Source organism: Manis javanica, chromosome 2, assembly GCF_040802235.1.
Source record: "Manis javanica isolate MJ-LG chromosome 2, MJ_LKY, whole genome shotgun sequence".
NCBI lineage: Eukaryota > Metazoa > Chordata > Mammalia > Pholidota > Manidae > Manis > Manis javanica.
In genome coordinates, this window is record NC_133157.1 from 2,418,110 (window position 1) to 2,437,131 (window position 19,022).

General features: G+C 59.6%; 1 protein-coding gene across 8 annotated transcripts in view; it reads right to left on the reverse strand.

Moving 5' to 3' along the window:
• The window catches only part of COL5A1 (collagen type V alpha 1 chain), a 149,027-nt gene that overhangs the window by 100,753 nt on the left and 29,252 nt on the right, over nucleotides 1–19,022 (reverse strand). For all 8 annotated transcript variants that reach the window (XR_005058395.2, XR_005058397.2, XR_012125189.1 and 5 more), the window contains exons 2-4: nucleotides 11,703–11,870; nucleotides 5,878–6,091; nucleotides 4,825–4,987 (exon numbers count right to left, since the gene is read on the reverse strand). Coding sequence is in view for 5 of the 8 variants with exons in the window: in XM_037007744.2 (XP_036863639.1) it covers nucleotides 4,825–4,987; nucleotides 5,878–6,091; nucleotides 11,703–11,870 (545 nt within the window). In the remaining 3 variants the exon portion in view is untranslated. The remainder of the gene's footprint in view (nucleotides 1–4,824; nucleotides 4,988–5,877; nucleotides 6,092–11,702; nucleotides 11,871–19,022) is intronic.

A 19,022-nucleotide genomic window follows, 5' to 3' on the forward strand; every position in this document is an offset into this window, starting at 1 on the left:
TGGGAAGCACCGACCCTCCCGCTCCTGCGCCAGACATGGTCCAGCAGTCTGAGAGAGGCTCAATGTAAAATCTACCAAATATTTACGTCCAGAGACTTGTTTTTTAATTAACCTCATGCTAACTATGCCCCACCAGCACTGACAAGAAAAAACCCCTTTCCATGCTGGTCTGAGCAGCAGGCTAAATGGTGAGCCCCAAGAAAGCATATGTCCCCACCCCTGCAACCTGGGAATGTGACGTTACTTGGAAACAGTATTTGCAGATGTAATCAAGTCAATGGTCTTGAGATGAGACCGTCCTGAATCAGACGGGGCCCTGCACCCAGTAGTAAGTGGCCTTCTAAGAGACACGCATTGGGGAAATGCTGGGACCGAGGACAGGCCACGTGGAGATGGAGGCCGATGCTGGAGGGACGCAGCCAGGAGCTGGGAGAGACAGGAAGGACCCCTCCTCTCCCGCCTCTGGAGGGGGCACACCAGATTGGGGACATGTGCTCTGCAGCAGCCCAGGGAGCTCACGGAGAAGGTCACGTCCCTGACATTCCCAGAAATTAGGGGAGGTCTGTGAGAAGCAGGCAGAGCTGAAGAGTGGTGAGAGGCCTTCCCTTGGCTCAGTCCTGTGCCCCTGCGCCTGCAGGGGCCTGACATGGCAGGGAGGCCCTGCTGGGGAAGCACAAGTGCACACAGAGCTGGGAGCAGGGACCGGAGAGCGTGCAGGTCTTGGGACAGAACCAGGAGCCCAGGCTCTTCCAGGTGTGACCACCTGAGGCTGCGCCCACTGCCGTCCAGGGGTGCCCATCCAGGACTGCAGCTCGAAGTTGGAAACCCTGGGTTTGAGCTGTCCCTGCCCTGGGCCAGGTTTTGGGCCCATGACTCAGGCCTGGGAGCCTCCATGTCCCCATCTGAGGTCAGGAAACACAGGCCCCCACACACGGCCATGCTGGTCGGGGTGGAACAGGGACAGGGCCCAGGGCACAGCACGGCCCACCCAGGGAACCCCGTCATGCTGACAGCTCCAGCACAGCAGAGGTGTGTGGGGTCCACTGGGGCACCACACGTTCCAGAGCCTGGGCCAGGGCAGGGTGCTCGGCAGGCAGAGGTCAGCGGTCACATAGCAAAGGCCAGCTTCAGCAGCCAGTGCCCCTGTAAATAGTTCGTACTGACGCCTCCTGGAAGGTTCCGGGGCTTCAGGACCCCACAGACCAGGGGACTCTGAAGTCCGCGGAGCCTGCGCAGGACCAGCCTAGAGCAAGGCCCGGCACCCACTGGTTCTGTAGGGGACAGCTGGGGAGGGTCGTGGCCCGGTTTCCAAGGCCCTGGTTTCCTTGGGCAGGTGGACAGAGACGGGGGCTGCTGGGACTGTCACGCCCGCTCTCTCTGTCATGACCTCACGGCAGGACCATCAGGCTGTGGGCAACTTCAGATCCAGGAGCAGCCCTCCTCGGCTACCGTTTTGCTGGGTAACCTTCTACAGGTCACTCAGCCTCTCTGGCACTGACTTCTGGGCACAGGGAGGGTTGACAGGAGGGCAGAACACACAGGTAGCAAGTGGTCCCGGGGTCCTGGTGCCTGGTGCTGACCCTGAACAGCCGCCCAGTCAGCTCTGCCCCTGCAGAAAACCACCCTCCTGCCTCCCGCCAAGCACACGGCTCTCCCTGGCACTCTCATCAGGGTCTCCAAAAATACAAAGCTCACTCCTAAGCCCTGGGTGGGAACAAGACTGTCCCTCAGGGGGGCCCACAGGACCCCTCTTCACAGGGGTCTGAGTAATAGTCGCCCACCCTCTCCGCAGTGGGCCCCTGTCCTGCCTGGCACCTACTCCACCTCGGGGCGCAGGATCAATGCCCTGGGACCCCGGCTGCTTGCTGGCCCCAGGGCACAGGCACAGCCCAGGAGAAGGGACAGGACACGCGACACACCCACCTTTCCAGGAACGTGGCAGTAGACGGCGCCCCTAAATAGCCCCACAGAACCCTCTCTGCCTGAGGACATGGCAGCAGGGAAAGGGTTTGGCCAAACCCACCAGGTGGGTGGCAAGACAGTGACCAGGCGCGCCACCCAAGCACCCCCCCAGCTCTCACCACCCCACCCTAGCAGCAGTCAGTCCCACCAAGGGGGCCCTGCCGGGGGCGAAGGCAGCAGTTCACCAGCTTACGCCTCTTAGGGACTGAGATGACAGCAGCACGTGGGCCGGGCCAGAGCACCCAGGGCCCTGACGCTGGCTCGGGGCTGCATGGCCTCCTGCCAGTCCTCTCCCTGCAGGCTTCTCAGCACACGTGTGCTGATGGGCCAGCGGCTCCATCGCCTCACAGCTCAAGGCCCAGCTTTAAGACAGGGGTACCAGCACCTCACTCAAAAGATGGGTCTGGAAGAGCAGAGATAATGGATAGCTGGTGACCCCATGCCACCAGGAGGGAGCACACATGTCACAGCCATCCTGGCTGGGTGAAGGCTGACATCAGGCCAGAGGGCCTCGGGATGGCCCTGGTCCTGACCGCCAAGGCTCTGGGTCAGGGTGGCTGGCTGTGACCCTTAGGGGCACAGACATTTCACTCAGATTCCGTCTGACCTCCCTAAAATCCCAGAACGCTGGCCTCACTGCACAGATGAAGACACTGGGCTTAGAGAGGTTTGGCAGTGGGCTCCAGGCCATTGGCTGGAAGGAAGAACATGAGCCCAAGGCCCACGAGACCTATCCATGCACCACCCTTCCCCCTGAGTTGCCCTGGAAGGCACAGGCATGGCCCCCACTCTGCAGGGCAGACCCATCAAAACCAGGCTCACACCTGGGCTAGGGAGGCCGAGGGAGCAGGGGGCTGCCGACAACACACACCCAGGCCCAGTGTCCACACCCAAGCCTGGACTCTGCACCAGACTTTGCATCCACACCCAGGCCTGGCGTCTGCACACAGGCCTGGCATCTACACGCAGGCCCAGCATCTGGCCCACAGAGGCCCTGGGCACAGCCCCGGGTGGCTACAGCTGGGCACCCACCGCAGAAGTGTTGATTGTGGCTCAGGCAGTCTCCATCCCAGGCCATCTCCCTCAATGGCACTTTACCTTGGACATAGGGGTTCTCTGCGGGGCCATGCACATCCCAGGGAGAGCCCAGTGCCCCCAGCAGGCTCTCTAGAGACCGGTAGATCCCTGCCTGGAAACAGTGCTAAGTATAAAACTGTTTGTGTAGAGCCGCAGCGACCTGACCCTCCAGCTCCCCCAGAACTTCTCAGAGCTGCAGCAGACTGGCTTTTACTGGGGGGACGTCATCCTTTCAGGAGAGGATGTGGCTGCTAGAAAACCACTTTTCACCAGTGCTGCACCCCCCACCCCCACCACCCTTTGGAAAGGCCCTAGAGACACCACGTGGTTAAACTGGAAAGGGCCATTACTTGGAATCTGCCGGAAAAAAAGAGTAAATGATCCCATTTTACAGATGGGGAAGCCAAGACTTGGAAATGCCGGAGCACCTTGCCTGAGGTCCCACAGCCAGCAGCCCGGGCAAGGAGACAGTCTGGCCCCAGCGGTCTGCACCATGGCTGCTGCCCTCTGCAGCCCTTTCCACTGGCAGGCCCTGGAGTCTGTGGCAGACATCACTGCCAATCAAGTAGATATGGAGTGATAAGCGGGTGCCCTCTCCCCCTCCCAGGTGCTCTGTCAGGGTCCAGCTGACACTGTCCAGCTTGGTGGGTCCCAATTCACTGAGCAGATGCACAGACCAGAGACCCCACTTCAGGCACAGGTGCTGGTGAAATAGGCTGGCCAGGCCCAGAGCAGGCCATTCCCACATGGCCACCCATGCGAGCAGGTCCAGGGAGCTCACACTGGCTGTTGGCGATTTGGGGAGGAAATGCTGGCCCATCTCGTCCTCTGCCTCTGGGGACCCCACAGGTGAAATCCAAGAGCTGGGGCAGCCCTTGGGGACCGTCTAGCCTGGTGGCTTCCAAACGCACCTTAGCCGAGGAGCCCGTGGTACACCCAGGTCTCCCTTTGCAAAGCCTGATTAGGTAAAAGTAAAGGAGGCCCAGCAGGACGTCACCTAGCCTGAGAGAGGGACGGCACTGGTCACCTGAAGTGCTCCCCGAATGCAGGTCCTGGGGCCCTGACGCAGGCCCTCTGCCCCAGCAGCCCAGGACGGGACTAAGGGATCGGAACCTGTAAAGTTCCCAGGTGATTCCCACGCACCCCCGTGGGCACCTGGAATCACGGGTCAGCAGCAGTGGTGACCCATGTGTGGTGGTAGGACAGGCTCTCTAACAATGTCTCAGGGGAACCGCGATCCATGAGGGAGAGGGAGGTAGGTCTCCATGGGCTGAAGTGGGGGCTCCAGGGCCCCTTCTGCTCAGCCCCAGCCCCATCTCTGAGGCATTTCCCAGGAAAGCTGCCCACGCTGGCAGTGGGTGCGAGCATCTCTGAGCTGCGATGGCCAGTGCCTTCCTGCAGCTCCACACGCTGGCCGAGCTCTGCCTTCCACGGGCACCCAGAAGGTGGCTGCCCCTCCTCTCAGGATGGCCCTCAGATGTCAGAAGGCAGGACTCTGCATGTTCCCATAAGGCTTGGGTCATGGCTCACCAAAGCCCAAGTCCTTCCCTAGCTGGTCTCCGGGAGACACATATCTCAGGGCCCCTTCCTGCCAGCCACAAACATCCCTGCAGACAGCAGTAGAGGCTTCAGACTGACAGAAGCCGTGTCCATGCGGGCACACCCACCCGCCCCCGAGGAGCAGACAGGAGCCGACAGCAGGCGTGCCAGCTCTGTCCGAGGAACGACAGCCTGCCAGCGTCTGTCCCAGGCAGTGTGCAGGGTGGCCTGCCCCCTCCTGCTCACCTCAAACACTTCCTCATCCAGAATCCGGGTGCCGAACACGATGATGCCATTGACGTCTATCATGGGGTGGTCGCTGCGGTCAAGGAACTTGGTCGTCTTCTTCTTACAATCCAGGATCAAGGTGACATTTTTCTTGTGGATGCTGAGAGCGATTCTGTGCCACCTGCAAGAAACAGAAAGTCCAGGAGGGTGAAAGGGGGGTGTGTCTGCTGCAGACACAGGAAGAAGCCCTAGTCCTACACGTCATGGGTTGAGCAGCTCAGAGCTGAGCCCCTGCAGCCAGACTGCGGCTGGAGAGACTGCAGCCCCCGATGTCCCACTGCCAGACCCAGTCCTCCTCCAAGCCTCCGCCTTCTCATGGCTCAGAGGAGGTCCAGGGTCCGCACCCGTGAGCTCAACAGGAGGCCCCGCAAGCAGCTCTGAAAGCTTGTCAGCAGATCTTGGCAAGTCTGCTGCCTGCGTGTACCATCTGAACCCCCAACGGCAAACCGCAGAGGCTGGAGAAGACAGACTCTGATGGGAAACGGTGGAATCCACAGATCTACATGAAACGCTCAGTGACAAATACAGGAATCACACCCTGTGGGTCTTCAACAGTCACTGCACGTGGCCAGAGACATGTTAGCCATGAAAGAGGTGCCTTTCCAACTACAATAGAGAATTCTGCAAAGACTTGCCTTCCTTTCGGTAAATCATTCGCTCCCACTTCTAATGTGCCTGAATCCTTAAATCCTCTCTGGGACAAGTTGGGTGTGCACACACCTTCTCCTGCATCCCTTGAGATCAAGAGGCTAGCATTTGATGTACATTAGTGTAATTGGTTAAGGAGAAATGGAGGCCCAAGGAGCAGAAGGGGTCCCCCAAAGCCACAGGGGATGACCTGGGACCAGGACCCAGCTCTGAGGACTCCAAGCCCAGCATTCTCTGCCTGGTGCCCTCCTGGGCACATGTCGGCATCACCTGCTCTGACATCCCTATCCAGCCAGCTGGCTTTGGGTGGCCTTCCCTGACCCTCTAGCAACAGGCCTGCATTGCTGAGTGGAGCCCACTTACTTGCCATCTGACAGGTTGATGCCCCTGAACAGGGGGTAGTCCTCTGGCCCTGGTTTCCCTGTGTGGTCCTCGTACAGGAAGACCGGAGAGCGGCCCATCTCCAGGCCAATCTGCTGGATGCCCTGCTCATTGTAGATGGAGACCAGGAAGGCCTGGCTGCCTTTCTTGGCTTTCACAGTGGTCAGAATGGAGAAGTCCTCAGGGAATGCAGATGCTGGAACAGAGGACAGAGATGAGAAGGCGGTCAGGAAGGGCCCGACCAAGCCCAGCCACAGCTCTCTGCAAACAAAACAGCCTGAGGACCCGGCAACCTTTGCTGCACACCTGCCCCTTGGTCAAACTGTTCCTGCAGGCCTTCCTCATCAACACACAGCCAAGCCTCCTCGCTTTGAGGCTCAGTTCAAATGCCAAGGTGATTGGTCCTTCCAGCTGTGCGCCCTGGAGGCTGTCGTCTGGGCTCCTACAGCTGTGCGTACATCTGTGTATAAAGCCTCATCGGAACTCCCTAGACTGGGAGCTTCCTCTGGGCAGAGGCGGTGTCGGGTGTGTGCTTGTGCCACCGTCCCCACCCCCGTGCAGCACCTAACCCTGAGCCCAGCAGAGGTCTTCTACCCTGGAGGGAGGGAAGAGGGGAGAGGAGGGAGGAGAGAGGGGAGAGGAGGGAGGCGGCAGGTCACACTAGACAGGCACCTCTTGCCATTTCCTGGTTGGTGTGCAAAACAGAAAAAGTAGGAAGAAGTCAAAAGAGGGAAGGGGGAAAGATAGGGGAGGGAGGGAGAAGGAAGCCTCTGCGATGACGTGAGGGATGCTCCTCAGAGCACAGACCAAAAACAGTTTGGCCATTAAAAGCTAGACCCACGCTGGCCCTGCGCGGTGCACCCGGCGGCTCTGCATGCCCAGGTCTCCCGCAGGCGTGCCTTTCGCATCACAGCGACAGGAAACCTTGGCCCCTCCTCCCCGTGGATGTGGTGGTGAGGTCAGCACTTCTCACTTCCACACGCAATCTGCAATTCTGCTGAGAGCCTGGGGGCTGGTGGAAAGGGTGAGCAGATCAACGTACACTTGGAGTAGCCAGAAATGCTCACCCCAAGCCAATGTGCCTCTCAGAACCAGCCGGAGGGAGCAGTGCCCAGGTAAGTGTCAGCGGGGACATGCCGTGGACGGCCAGAGGGCAGGTGGAAGCTGCCCCCACGCTCAGTAGCGCTACAGAGGGCTGTGAGCCTGGCTCATGGGCCCGGATGAGGAAAGGCCCCATTATCAGAGCCCCGCTGCTTTAGAACTGTAACAAGGCCAGCCAGATGGCCCAGAAGGCCAGCAGCCCCATTAGGCGGCAGAGCTGGGACCAGCAGCTCCCAGCGAGGAAGCTATCCACGGGCGCCCTCTGCTGGCAGACTGGCTGCAACCGCAGCTGGCCAGGAGGTGGGAGCAGCGGGTGGCCTCCAAACGCCAGGCCAAGGGTGTCCCGGGACCTCCAATGGGGTGGGGGACCACCAGCTATGCCTCGGCGTCCTTTGAGATGGACGGATCTTGCGAGGGAGAGGGCAGAGAGACCACAGCTGCTCCAAAGGAATGAGGCCAGGCAGAGAAGCCACCTGGTGAGCGCTTAATGCTGAGACAAGGGCAGGTTGAAAGCACCATCCTCTGGGCCCCAAGCCCCAGGCTAAAGTGCCCCTGGGGGAGGCCCAAAGCCCCCAGCCTGGGGTCAACCACTGGGTCAGTGAGCTGGACACTGGTCTGTTCTGTGCACACCGTGACTGGCCTTCCCCAGGGGACAACTTAAGGCCCCGTTCTCCAGTATAGGGGCAGCTCCAGGTGGAATTATGACCAGGGTCAGCGCAGCCACCTGCCCAAGACTTGGGCTGCCCTGCCCCTTCTAATGGGAAGTCTTTGGAAAGAGGTCTGTTAAGGGTACTATAGTCACACTGTCTCCCCAAATAAAGGAGGGGACAGTGGGGGTCATGGCCTGCTGCCCCACACAGAAGGGAGGTGATCCGCTGTGTGGGTCCCAGCAGGAGGCCAGCAGTAGGACAAGGTGACAAGGCGCCGAGGTCTGACGTGACGCGCCTCAGAGCCCCCTGCCTGCCCGGGCACTGCCCACTTGTGCTCTGAGCCAGCAACTCACCTCAAAGGGCTACCTGACCTTCCCCACCCATGACCACTCCGTGCCACTCACAGCCAGCATCCTGTCTTAAATAATGAGAAGGACGGGACACAAGGGAGTGTGCTCCCTCCTGTGTGACACGTTGCCCAGGAGCTGAACCCCATCTCCCCAAGGCCATCAAGGTCCTGCTTCCCAATTTTTAAATCTCTGTGGTCACAGATTTTGTCAGCTCAGATAACCTGAAAACATAAATTAGATTTAACATTAATCTCTCCCCTGGCAAAATAACAATGGATTTACTGCCAGTTTAGAGCTGGTGCGCCCCAGTCCTGTGGGGAGCCAGAGGGTGCGCTCTTGATCGCCCAGTGTCTGGGCGGCCGAGAGAAATGAGTCAGCTGCCAGCACCTCTTAACTTATTTCTTGGAGAAGAGTCACAGTTGAGGGGTGGGCTCACTAAGAGCCCCAATGACTGACTTGCTTAGATTGTTTTGTCTTACTTGGGCTTAGGCCCCGGGCGCCAGAGCACCTTGGGAAGACAGTAGGGGTTTCACAAGTGCGTTTGCTATCAAACTGAATCCTACTTAAGCCAACAGTTATCAGACAGGATGTTCTGCTGGGCAGGATCTGATCTGGAGCCCCCGGCCCACTATGGAGGGAGGGCTGAAAGCGACGGGGCAGGGGGACATGGCCACATCCAGGCCCTGCCTCAGATTCTGAGCATAAAGCACGTCTCAGCAGCCCCGAGATTACCACAGGGAAGGGCAAATGGAGAGGACCCCACCCCGAGGCAGGAGAACAGAGGAAGGGGCTGGGTGGTCGCCAGCATGGCCATGGGTGACGCTGCAGGTCCTGGCTCAATGCGCACAGAAGCACCGCATCCCTGGGGCTGCAGCAGAAGGGAGCCTCCCAAAGTCAGGGTGGCCTGGGGGACACACTGGCCTCCTGCTCTCAAAGACAACCCATGACGGCTTCTTCGAGGTCTGCCTTACCCTGCCACGAAGTCCTCCCACATGCAGAGGGTGGGGACGCCTGGAGAGCCCCCCAGGCAAGCAGTGCAACCTTCTCCAGTTTGTCTCCCCAGAGCATCACAGCCTTGGGTCCTGCCTACAGTCCGGTTTGTCCTTAGGGCCCAGTGGACATGGTGGCAGGGCCGCCCAGTACCAGCTGTCAGGAAAAGCCCAAGGCTTGGAGTCCAGCTCCTGGGCCCCACTGAGCTCAGAACATAGGCGACGAGAAAGATGCCTTAGGATCAGGGAGGCTGCTGGTCCCTGTCTCGCTCAGGGGTGCCGACGGCACTGAACTGCGCGCCCTCACCTGCTGGGAAGGAAGCAGGGCCGCTGAGGAAACCCGGCCTGGGGCCCTGGCTTCCTAGACCCCCATCAAGGTGTCACCTTGTATCTGGCCTGAGCTGGGGGAAGGGGTGTGTACTTCCGCCTCAGCCACCATGCCCCCGCTCATGACCCGGACCCACCCAGCCTGCAAAGGGGAGCCCGCATCCTCAGAAGCCAGGCGGCCTGCTTGGGAGGAGTTCAGAGGATTCTCTTGTTATAGAAAGAAGTCACCTGGACTTGGATTTCCCTTTGTACTAAGAGACATCTAGAAACATTTATGCTCAACTCAGGCCACCACGCCCCCAGGCCTGCTGCAGCCAGCTGACCCACACCCCCCTTCCTCTGCAGCCACCCTGCAGACAGGGCACCTGAAATGCAGCCAGACATGGCCGCTCCCTGGGAGGCGGGCATCAGAGCAAAAAGGACAGCCGGCAAGCTCAGTCCAAGGCTTCCAGGCGAGAAGGGAAGAGACACGCCTTGTAGTCTCATCAGATCCCAGGGACAGAGTCACTCTGCACTGATCTGTGAGCATGGCCTGGGACAGCTTCCGCTACCTCGACACTTGGGGGTTGCAGAAGGGACCCCACGGAATTTCCTACTTAAATCATTCCCAAGCAACCTCAGTTGTACTTGGCATTTACGAGGTGATTGTCATGCATGCACCCATCCTACTACATAAACAAATTATGACCAGAGGCCCTGCAAGAGCTTGTAAATTCTGAGTGTCTTAATTGGTTACTAATTTGAGAGCTTAGGAAAATGTGAGCTTTACAAACATTCCCTTTCTTACTGTTCAGGAATTCAGACTAGAGCTCCAATAATCAGCCTGCATTCTAAGATCCTCTGATACTTCTTGCCATGAGATACTGCAAGGGGGACAGGATATAAGGACACCAGTTCCAGGGAGCTGGTTGTGCAGATGACCCTGAGTTGGGTGACAGGGATCAGATCAAACTGTCAGAGGATTTACTACAGATCACCCCCAAGGCAGGACACCTCGTGCCCACGGTGCGGCCCTTTAATGTGATAGCATTATACACGCGCTGTGCGCACCAGGTGTTAATTCTAGAGCCACAGTTCCCGTGGACTGGGCGGTCAGCTCCCTCAAGCCTTCCCCTCGATCCACCTATCAAGACAGGAATTCTGAACTGGGGTCATGGGGTAGAAAAGCAGGTAACTTCTGGACAAACATGGAAGTGAGCATTCAGGGGTCCTAAAAGACACGTTCACCCCAATTGTGTAAGAAATGCTCCTCTGGGTCTAGGGGGAGCTGAGCTCCTGTGGCCCTTATGGGAGCAAAGCAGGGCACCCTCACAGCGACCTCCGTCCGAAGGGACACACTGACCTTCTCAACCCTGGCCGCCCAAAGGCAGGCTCCTCCAGAGGCCTGGCAGGAACCCGGTGCCTGGAGGGTCTCACCAGAGCCAGGCAGCAGTCCTGAAAAGAGCCGACCCAGGCTCTCAGACTCAAAGCTTAAAAGCCCCCGTGGATGTAAGGGAAGGTGGGGAAGACAGGTGGGGGTGCCCAGAGCTGAGGGACAGAAATGCAGCCCCTACAGAGACAGTGGGACGCAGAGAACAGACACACCATCAGCTTGTCAAGAAACGGCCTGAGCCCAGCACCTCAATGTCGGGGTCACGTCCAGGTCACCCAGAAGATGACGCAGGGTCTTCTGCCAATTATAAAACGTCTCCCAAGGGGGCTCATGTACCCAAGGTCCCCAGTCCCATTCTGACCCAAATCGGAAACAGGAGCTCATCTAAGGCTGGGGGAGGCTACCCACTGTGACTATTGACCCATGTCCAGAGAACCTGAGGGTTTAGCTGACTCGGGGTTGGGGAGGGGGGTCACATACACCCACGACTGGGTGACAGGGACAACGTAGATGCTACATCTCGGCAGCCACGGCTGCTCCCCACTCTGGGCCTATAATTAAAAGCAGGGACGCGGTGCTCGGCAATCAGTTCTCCTGAGCCTGCACCACCTTGCTGGGATCCGTGATGTCTGAGGCATGTGGGTCTCAACATCATTGCCCCCAGTGAAGCTTCTGTCTGGAAGCACTTCCCTTCCCATGACCCTGGGGCTTCTCTTAACCTCATCACCTAAGGAAACACCCCCCCACACACATCTTTTTGCATTTGGGGTCCTGGCAGCCAGTCCACAGCTGGAGACACACATGCCAGGAACACCAACAGGGACAGATGTGGCCCCGTGCACCCACCTTGGCTGGTGACAATGAGGTGGTGGGACTGTTTTCACTATAATGAGATCAAAACCAGCTCACTACAAAGGGGCTTCCCGGAAAACCAAGCGTGTTGCTCCCACCTCTCAGCTCCGGGCTCTGCCACAGAGGGAACCGTGCCCACACCCAGGGCCCACGCACGCCCCCTTACCAGGATACAGCTGCTTGGTGGGAGCACTGAGCTGGGCATCCTTGGTGACTCTGTAAGCCACGTCCGGGCCTTTGGACGATCGCCGTGTTGCACAAAAACCTGTCGTCTTGGTTATTCCATCAGGCAAGTTGTGGAAATCTAGAACCTTCAGGAGATCTGCTGGCTGAGCTGAAATGACAGAGGGAGGTGCGGGGTTAGCTGCAGAAGAAAGGCACAGCACACGGGCAGGCCACCTTCTCAGGAGCACCCTGGGGGGTCAGGTGAATTGGGGACCAACCAGAAGCAGCCCGGAAGCCTGAGCTGGGTGGAGGCTGGGTGTCCCACGTGGATGAAATGCACGTGCAGGTGGGTGGGTGGGACCACGTTGCTGCCCCCACCCCTGCAGGCGGCCACCGCGGGAGCAGATCCCGGCCTGTGCCCCTGAGGGCCTCGCCCCAGTTTGCACGTATGTGCCCCCTCAAGCCCAGCCGCAAGCGCAGTTCACCCGGCTTCCAGACACCCCGTCTCTTCAGTGTCATGGGAAGCCCACCCCAAACATTAGCCGGAAGGCTGTGCAAGACCCCACTGCCAATGGAAGGGACTTAGTGGGCGGTGGTGTAACGGGGCAGGGAAATCCGCTGTACAACTTCTGGAGCATTGGCACCTCCTGATCAGGGCATGTGCTGGCATACTGACCCCCGTCACTGTCCAATGAAAACCTAATTCTCCCATTAGAGTCTACAGAAATACCCAGTTTCCATTTGCCCCCAGAAGACCTATGCCTACAGGGCAAGATGGTGTAGAGCCAAGGGCCTGGGATGAGCAGGGCTCTGCATCCCTTCCAGAAAGTTCCTGACCCTCAGTCCAGGGGCTCCTCCAGGGAGAAAGGCAGAGCCTGAGGGCCGGGGAGAGCTGGCGTACTGACAGAGGCCATGGCACTTAGCAGAGAGCTCACCCGGCCCCCCGAACACACAAGACGGCCTCCTGTGCTCCCGGCTGCCCCTCACCTCAGGGCTGCGATGCCCACAGGCTAGGGATCCATGGCCTGCCCTCGACAGAGCCAGGTTCATGGGGAAAGTTCAGCTCATGTTCCTACAAACAAGAGGCCCCTGGGAGTCCAGGCAGAGAAAAGAAACTCACACTTGAGTCAAAGTGACAGGACAGGTGTGCAGCCAGGTGCTGCCAGCTGGTGTGGGTGGGCTGGCCACACCCCCCTCTGGGCACGTGAGCCCTCCCCCCAGCCAATCACTGCACACCACTGCCCTGTCCTCAGTGGTTACTGAGGAATAGGTGTGGAGGGGCAGGGCCAGCAGGTCTCCATCCTGGGGCTCTTTCCTTTGGGAAAGAGAAATCCTCTCTGCTCCTCGGCTCCACACACGGGCTATGACTTGAGAGCTGCAGGTGGCCATCTGCTGGGGGTGAGGGCAATGCCTGTCTGAGAACATAGACAGACCCCGGCCACACAGTCTGGGCCCCTGGATCATGCTGTGCCTAAAGAAGGCTCATCAACATGAGCCAGTAAGTTTGTCCTTATGCTCATGCCTTTGATTTGGGTTAGATTCTGACACCTCCTACTGAAAAGTCAGTGCCTGGTGCCAGGTGCAACAGCAGGACAGACACAAGCTTGCCCCGGGGATGCCAGGCCCTCCTGGACTCTGCAGTCTGCTGGCTCAGGGCCCCCCTCGGCAGAGGGTTATTACATGCCCGAGATTTGCTCAAGAGTAAAGTCCCACTTTCCTAAAAGATGGAGGGCTTGGAGGTGAACAAGAGGCACCGTGCTGTGTTCGCCTTTGCTGGCTTCTGAGGAACCCGCAGCCGCTGCCCTGGGGTTCAGCCCCTGCCAAGAGGCTCCCCAAGGAAGGCTGTGTCCCTGGAGGGCCAGGAAAGAGGGCACAGCTGGCCAGCGGGGTCAGTGTGGGCACTGTGGACGGCACCCTAGGAGGAGGAGAGGGGCCCTGTGGTCCCCACCGTGATGAGCTGGGTGGAGGCTCCAAGGAGATGGGGACAGGAAGGCAGAGAGGCCGCCCTTCATCACGAAGCGCCTGCCCATCCACAGGTCACTGCCAAGGCACCGTTACCCAGATTCCAGAGTTCTGAGGTCCCGCTTCCAGTGGTGCCATTTCTGCCCCTGGTGTTGCTGCAGCCCTCTGCCACTTTAATCAAAGGACCAGAAACACGGGGATAAGGACTTCCCACCTCTGCATGGAAACCCTTAAGAGGGGCAGAGGAAGGGGCCGCGTGGGACCCAACCCAGGACCCTTGGGCCCCCCACATCCAGAGCTGCCACCTGCCGAGGCCTCTTTGACTTTCCTAGGTGGTTCTCGGCTCCTACCCAGAGCCAGTCCCCATAGAGCACGGCCAGTCCCTCAACGTCGGTGGCACCCCTCAAGTGCTCGGCATTGCGGCCCCTCCCACAGGTGCCCTTATCCCTTGTGGGACACTTGGCCACTTGACACCAGAAGCAGTGCCCCAGGCAGCCCCAGGCCTGGACTCGGCCGTGGGAACTGGCGACCTGGGCCAGCCGCTGGCTCACCAGCCGTGTTGACAGGGCACCGTCTCGTGGTGACATGAGCTCTGGCTCATCTCTGGGATTTGGTCCCAAGGCCAGCGGTGGCCAGGGCAGGGAGCAAAGATCCTGGCTGGGGTTTTCTGGACACAGACCCCAAGAGCCTGGGATGCTCTTTCCAGATGCGCAGGCATGCAAACCTGTTTTCCCCATCGCTGGTGGGCAGAGCTGATTTCCAGAAGCCCCCAGGACATGTTTATACACCTCAGCCGCAACAAGCTGAAAAGGCCGCCAGGCCACCCCAGGCCCCGTGCCACACCTCCTGCCGGCCAGGGGCTCCCTGTGCCAAAGCTAGAAAAACACTTTTAAGTTTTATAAAAGGTGAGGAAAGGGCCAAGAGGGATCTGGCAGGACAGGCCAGGGCAGGGCACACAGCCCTCCTGCTCCGACAGCAGATTCTTGAGAAACCAGGGTCTCGGTCAGGATGAGAGTGCTGCTAGGAGGCAGCTTTGGGGACAGGTGCCCACAGGTTCGAGGCCAGTGTCACCCCAACGAGGGAGGAAATGGTGGGACTTCCTCCCTGAGGCCAGTAAGAAAAGCGAGGGCAGCCCGAGCCCCTGGCCCAGGCCCGGGGCCTGCAGCCCGGCAAGTGTGATTTCCTGCATTCGATCTCCTCCCAGAGCAGCCGCCCCCTCTGCTCTGCCCTGTGCAGCGAGCCTGCCGGAGAGCCACCCTGAGCGGGGAGGGGCCCAGCATGGGGCCCCCGGAACCACAGGAGGGTCCACCCCGAGTCAGGAGCCCCATGTGCAGCTTCGTGGAGCACATGTCTTCTGGAACATGCCCAAGGAAGGGCCTTGGCCCGTTCCCCCGCTGGCCAGACCTAAAGACACAGCTGTGCCAGTGAGGCAGGGGCACCAGGTGTGACCCGCAGACCTGCAAGGGGATGGACGGGGGGGATGTCAGCTCTGAGGCAGGAAGGAGGCAGCCGAGGAAGGAATGGAAGTGTGTGGTTGAGTCCGGGCGCCCTGTGCCCGAAGGCAGCCTGAAGACCCCAGAAAGCAGCAGGAGGGTCACAGTGGTGACACACGGGAGGCCCCCAGACTGAGTGTGGGGCAGACAGACGGACGGATCAATGAGCAAAAGCACAAGGGAGGTAGAGGCACCAGGGACGAACTTTACAACTGGCTGGGCAAGCAGTCCAGGGTCCCAGCGGCCAGTGGTCGCGCCTCCACACACTCCCAGAGGACCCAGCGCCCCTGACCCATCACGTCTGGAAGTCGGTGGTCCTGGGCCCCTCTAGACCCAGAAAAATGGAGCGCCACATCACCTGGGGGCCTGCCACCCCTCACTTCTCAGCTGCAGGACACAAGACATCAAAGCAGCCCCCCAGAACCACAGCTGGCACAGCAAGCCCAGGCCACTCACAGCCCGGCCACCAGCAGGCCAGTGTCACCCAGTGGGTGGGTCACACTAAAACTGAGCCAGTGAGCCCCAAGGCCGTGGCACACCGCCCTCCTGGGAGGATCCACCTGAGCAGACACAGGCACATAGGAACCCAGCCACGGCCCACACCGCTCCGCCTTCCTCCCTGGCCAGGATTTCTGCTGGGGCTGCCACGGGCACCTGGAACAGCACATGGAATGAGGAGCTGCCTTGAGCAAGAATTTAAGTTGGTTCCTGGGGGTCCACTGGCATCTGGACACCCCTCTTCAGTGCTAAGAGCAAGGGAAGGGATGCCAGACTTCCCTGGCTTGAGGGCCATCGCAGGCTCAGCACCCCTCCTTCAAAAAGGCCCCTCTGGGAAGAATGCTTCTCCACTGACAGTGCAAAGCCACAGAAGACAGCCTGCTTCGGGGGTGTGGAAGTGGGGAAGCAGTGACCCCCGCGAGCCACAGAGGGTGCATGTGGTCAGGATGGAATCGGAATGCTCCACTGGGCCCTGCTGCCCAGCGCCACCATGTCCTGCCAGCCCCAGGAACACTCAGGGCACCCTCGCTAAGTCTTGGCATTGTGCCTCATCTCCCCTGCCCACCCCAGCCATCAGAGCCTGGGGCTGGCAGGGGGGGACCCTCAAAGCAAAAGTGATTCAGGCAGAAAGACACCTATGTGCAGACACCCCTGGAGCTACTTCCAGGGCTAAATTATGCACCCCCAGGCCCGAGCAGAAACTGACGGAGAAGGGAGGCCACCAATCAGCAGCAGGACAGTGGCCGGGGTTTTGCCATCCGCCTGCCCAGAGCCCACACACACTGTGCACTCAAGCCATGTTTGTTGAATGACTGAGTGAGCAGACCCACAGCTCTCACGTATCCCGGAAGGGCAAGGCGGAGGGGAACGGCATCCTGGTACAGGCACAACGCAGAGACACGGGGGGATTGGTTCCAGACCACCACAATAAAGCAAGTCAAATAATTTTTTGGTTTCCCAGTGGGTATGAAAGTTATGATTATACTATAGTCTATGAAGTGTGTAATAGCACTGTGTCTGAAAAGAATGACGTATGTACTTTAAAAAGTTTGAAACACTGAGAGAATGACCAAAATGTGACAGAGACACAAGGTGAGCAGTGTTGGACTGATAGGCTTGCTCGACGCGGTGGCCACAGACCTTCGCTTCGTAGAAAACACATTACGGGCCAAGTACAGGGAAGTGAAATACAACAAATCACAGGCCTGTCCTGGGGCTTCTCCTGTAGATGAGAAACCCTGTCACCCTGGCGTGCTACCCCACGGGCACACTGTCACGGGGGACCACATCTCAGCCTCGCCACACTGCGCACAGGGGAGGATGGCCCTCCACCTGCTGGGAGGTCCTGGTGCAAGGCCCTGGCCTGGTCAGCCCTCCCGTAGGCTGGGGCTTCTGTTGGGTCCTTTGTTCGAGTTCCACTGATTTTTGCTTTTCTCTAAGCTATGCATATTCTCGAGCACTGACTGTTGGTTAAGGCTGCCTATGAAGTCCAGGCCACCTGCCCCGCCGGGCCAGCCAGCAGATGGGACAGGTTATTGTTCCCGCCACGCCGCAGGCCCGGGTCAGGAGGCTGCAGTTCACCAGAACCTGCTCTCTGGGCCTGGGATCCACAGCATGCCCGTGGACTCGCCCAGAGTCCCAGTGGGAGGTGAGCTTTCCCTCAGTCCCCCAAGTCCTGGTGTCCACCCAAGCCAGGCCGTGCTGGCGGCTGCCCCACACTCCCGAGGTCCTCTCAGGAGTCCACTTCACCTGGGTCCCAGCCCCTGGAGGGAGGCATTGGGGACACACCACCACCTTCCTGTCATTATAAGGTGACTGTCAGCCCTGGGCTCGTGGTCTCTGGGGAGCCCTACATGTTTTTTATGACCCTTCTAGCTCTGAAGCTGGACCATTTGAGAATTCTGAAGACTTCAACCTGATGGCTATTTAGAGGGCTCTGTAATGTTGTCATGCAGATAACAGTGTGGACCCTGGAGCACGCAGAAGGCTCCCCTCCACTGCCCTCGCCCATTGGCTCACCCCACCAAGTCGCTCGGCAGGAGTGGCCCATCTCAGAGGGCTTGGCGCTGTAGCACTTGATCTGTGACCTTTGGAGGATGGGCCATGGAGTTCAGAGTGGGGGGAGCCTGGGGATCCCAACACAGTGATGGGCCCCCGCAGTAAGGGTCAGCATCTTCCCTGCTGGGGTGCTGGGGACTCCATCCGCATGCCTCAGCTTACCCAGGAGTGCTGCCTGGGACCTGGGCTCTTGGGCATCCTGTGCGTGTGATACAAGAGGACCAAGGCCTTGCTTCGCCAGTGCAGATGGGCTGTGCTGGTGACCACAGGGCAGACAGACCTGGCTCCAATCAGCGCGTCTCCCCAGAGACCCTGAGCCCAAGGCTGACAGTCACCTGGTAATGAGAGATGAGGGAGATGTGTGCCCATGGTGCCCTCTCAGGCAGGGGGCACACGCCCGCCTCGGATACACAGCCCGCACCGTGGTTTGCCCGGCTCTTCTCCCACGCGCATGACTATTCCCTTTCCCTGTGGTGTCCACCTGCTTTGCTGGGCTGTAAGTCTCCGGGGGATGGGGGCCCTGGCATGTCCACGCCGAACCCCCAGGCCCAGCACCAGGGCTGTATCTGCTGTTTGCAGAGCACCCTGCACGGTCCCCGTGGGGGCACACCTGCTCCTACCGCAGCCTTACCAGTTCCCTCCTTCTGCTTCCAGGAAGCAAAGAGCCACGGCTCTTTCCTACAGGCCGGAGGGCCAGGCCAGCGAGGCCAGGGTGGGAGAAGGGGCGGGGCTGAGGCTCCCCCCGCCCAGGGCCGGGGCCCCCTGCACCTGCTGTCCCTGCACCATCATGCAGCCCTGTCTACGCGGTCGGCTGGGGTCAGCCCAGGGGGTGAATGCCAAGCAGCTGGCTCCAGGGGCCCCAGCTGAGGCAGAGCCTGCTGTCCCCCCGCCACCCGCACTCCACCCGCAACATCCCCGACCACCCATCGGTCTGTCATTTCACGGGGATGGGAAGCCGCCACCACCTGCCCGGCTCGGGGCCACCGCGCCAGTAATGCTGCACTCATCAGCTGCTTCCACTCACCCTGGTTTCTAAAGAGGACCTGGGGCCCCACCAACACCTTCCTGTGTGGGGGAGGGGTTACTGAAGGAGAGGCTTCCTGGTACGTATTTGTGCAAATCATTTGCACACATCTGTCTTGGTGACTAGACCGCCAGGGCAAGCCCACCAACTCGGCCACCGTCGCATGTGTGGGGGTGCTGGAAAGCACAGGGCTGGGGGTTCAGTGCCTGTGGCTTTGTCCCAGATTCCCCAGTTATGAGCCCCGTGGCCTGCGCAAAGTGGGTTCCATCCCAGAGCCTCCCTGTCC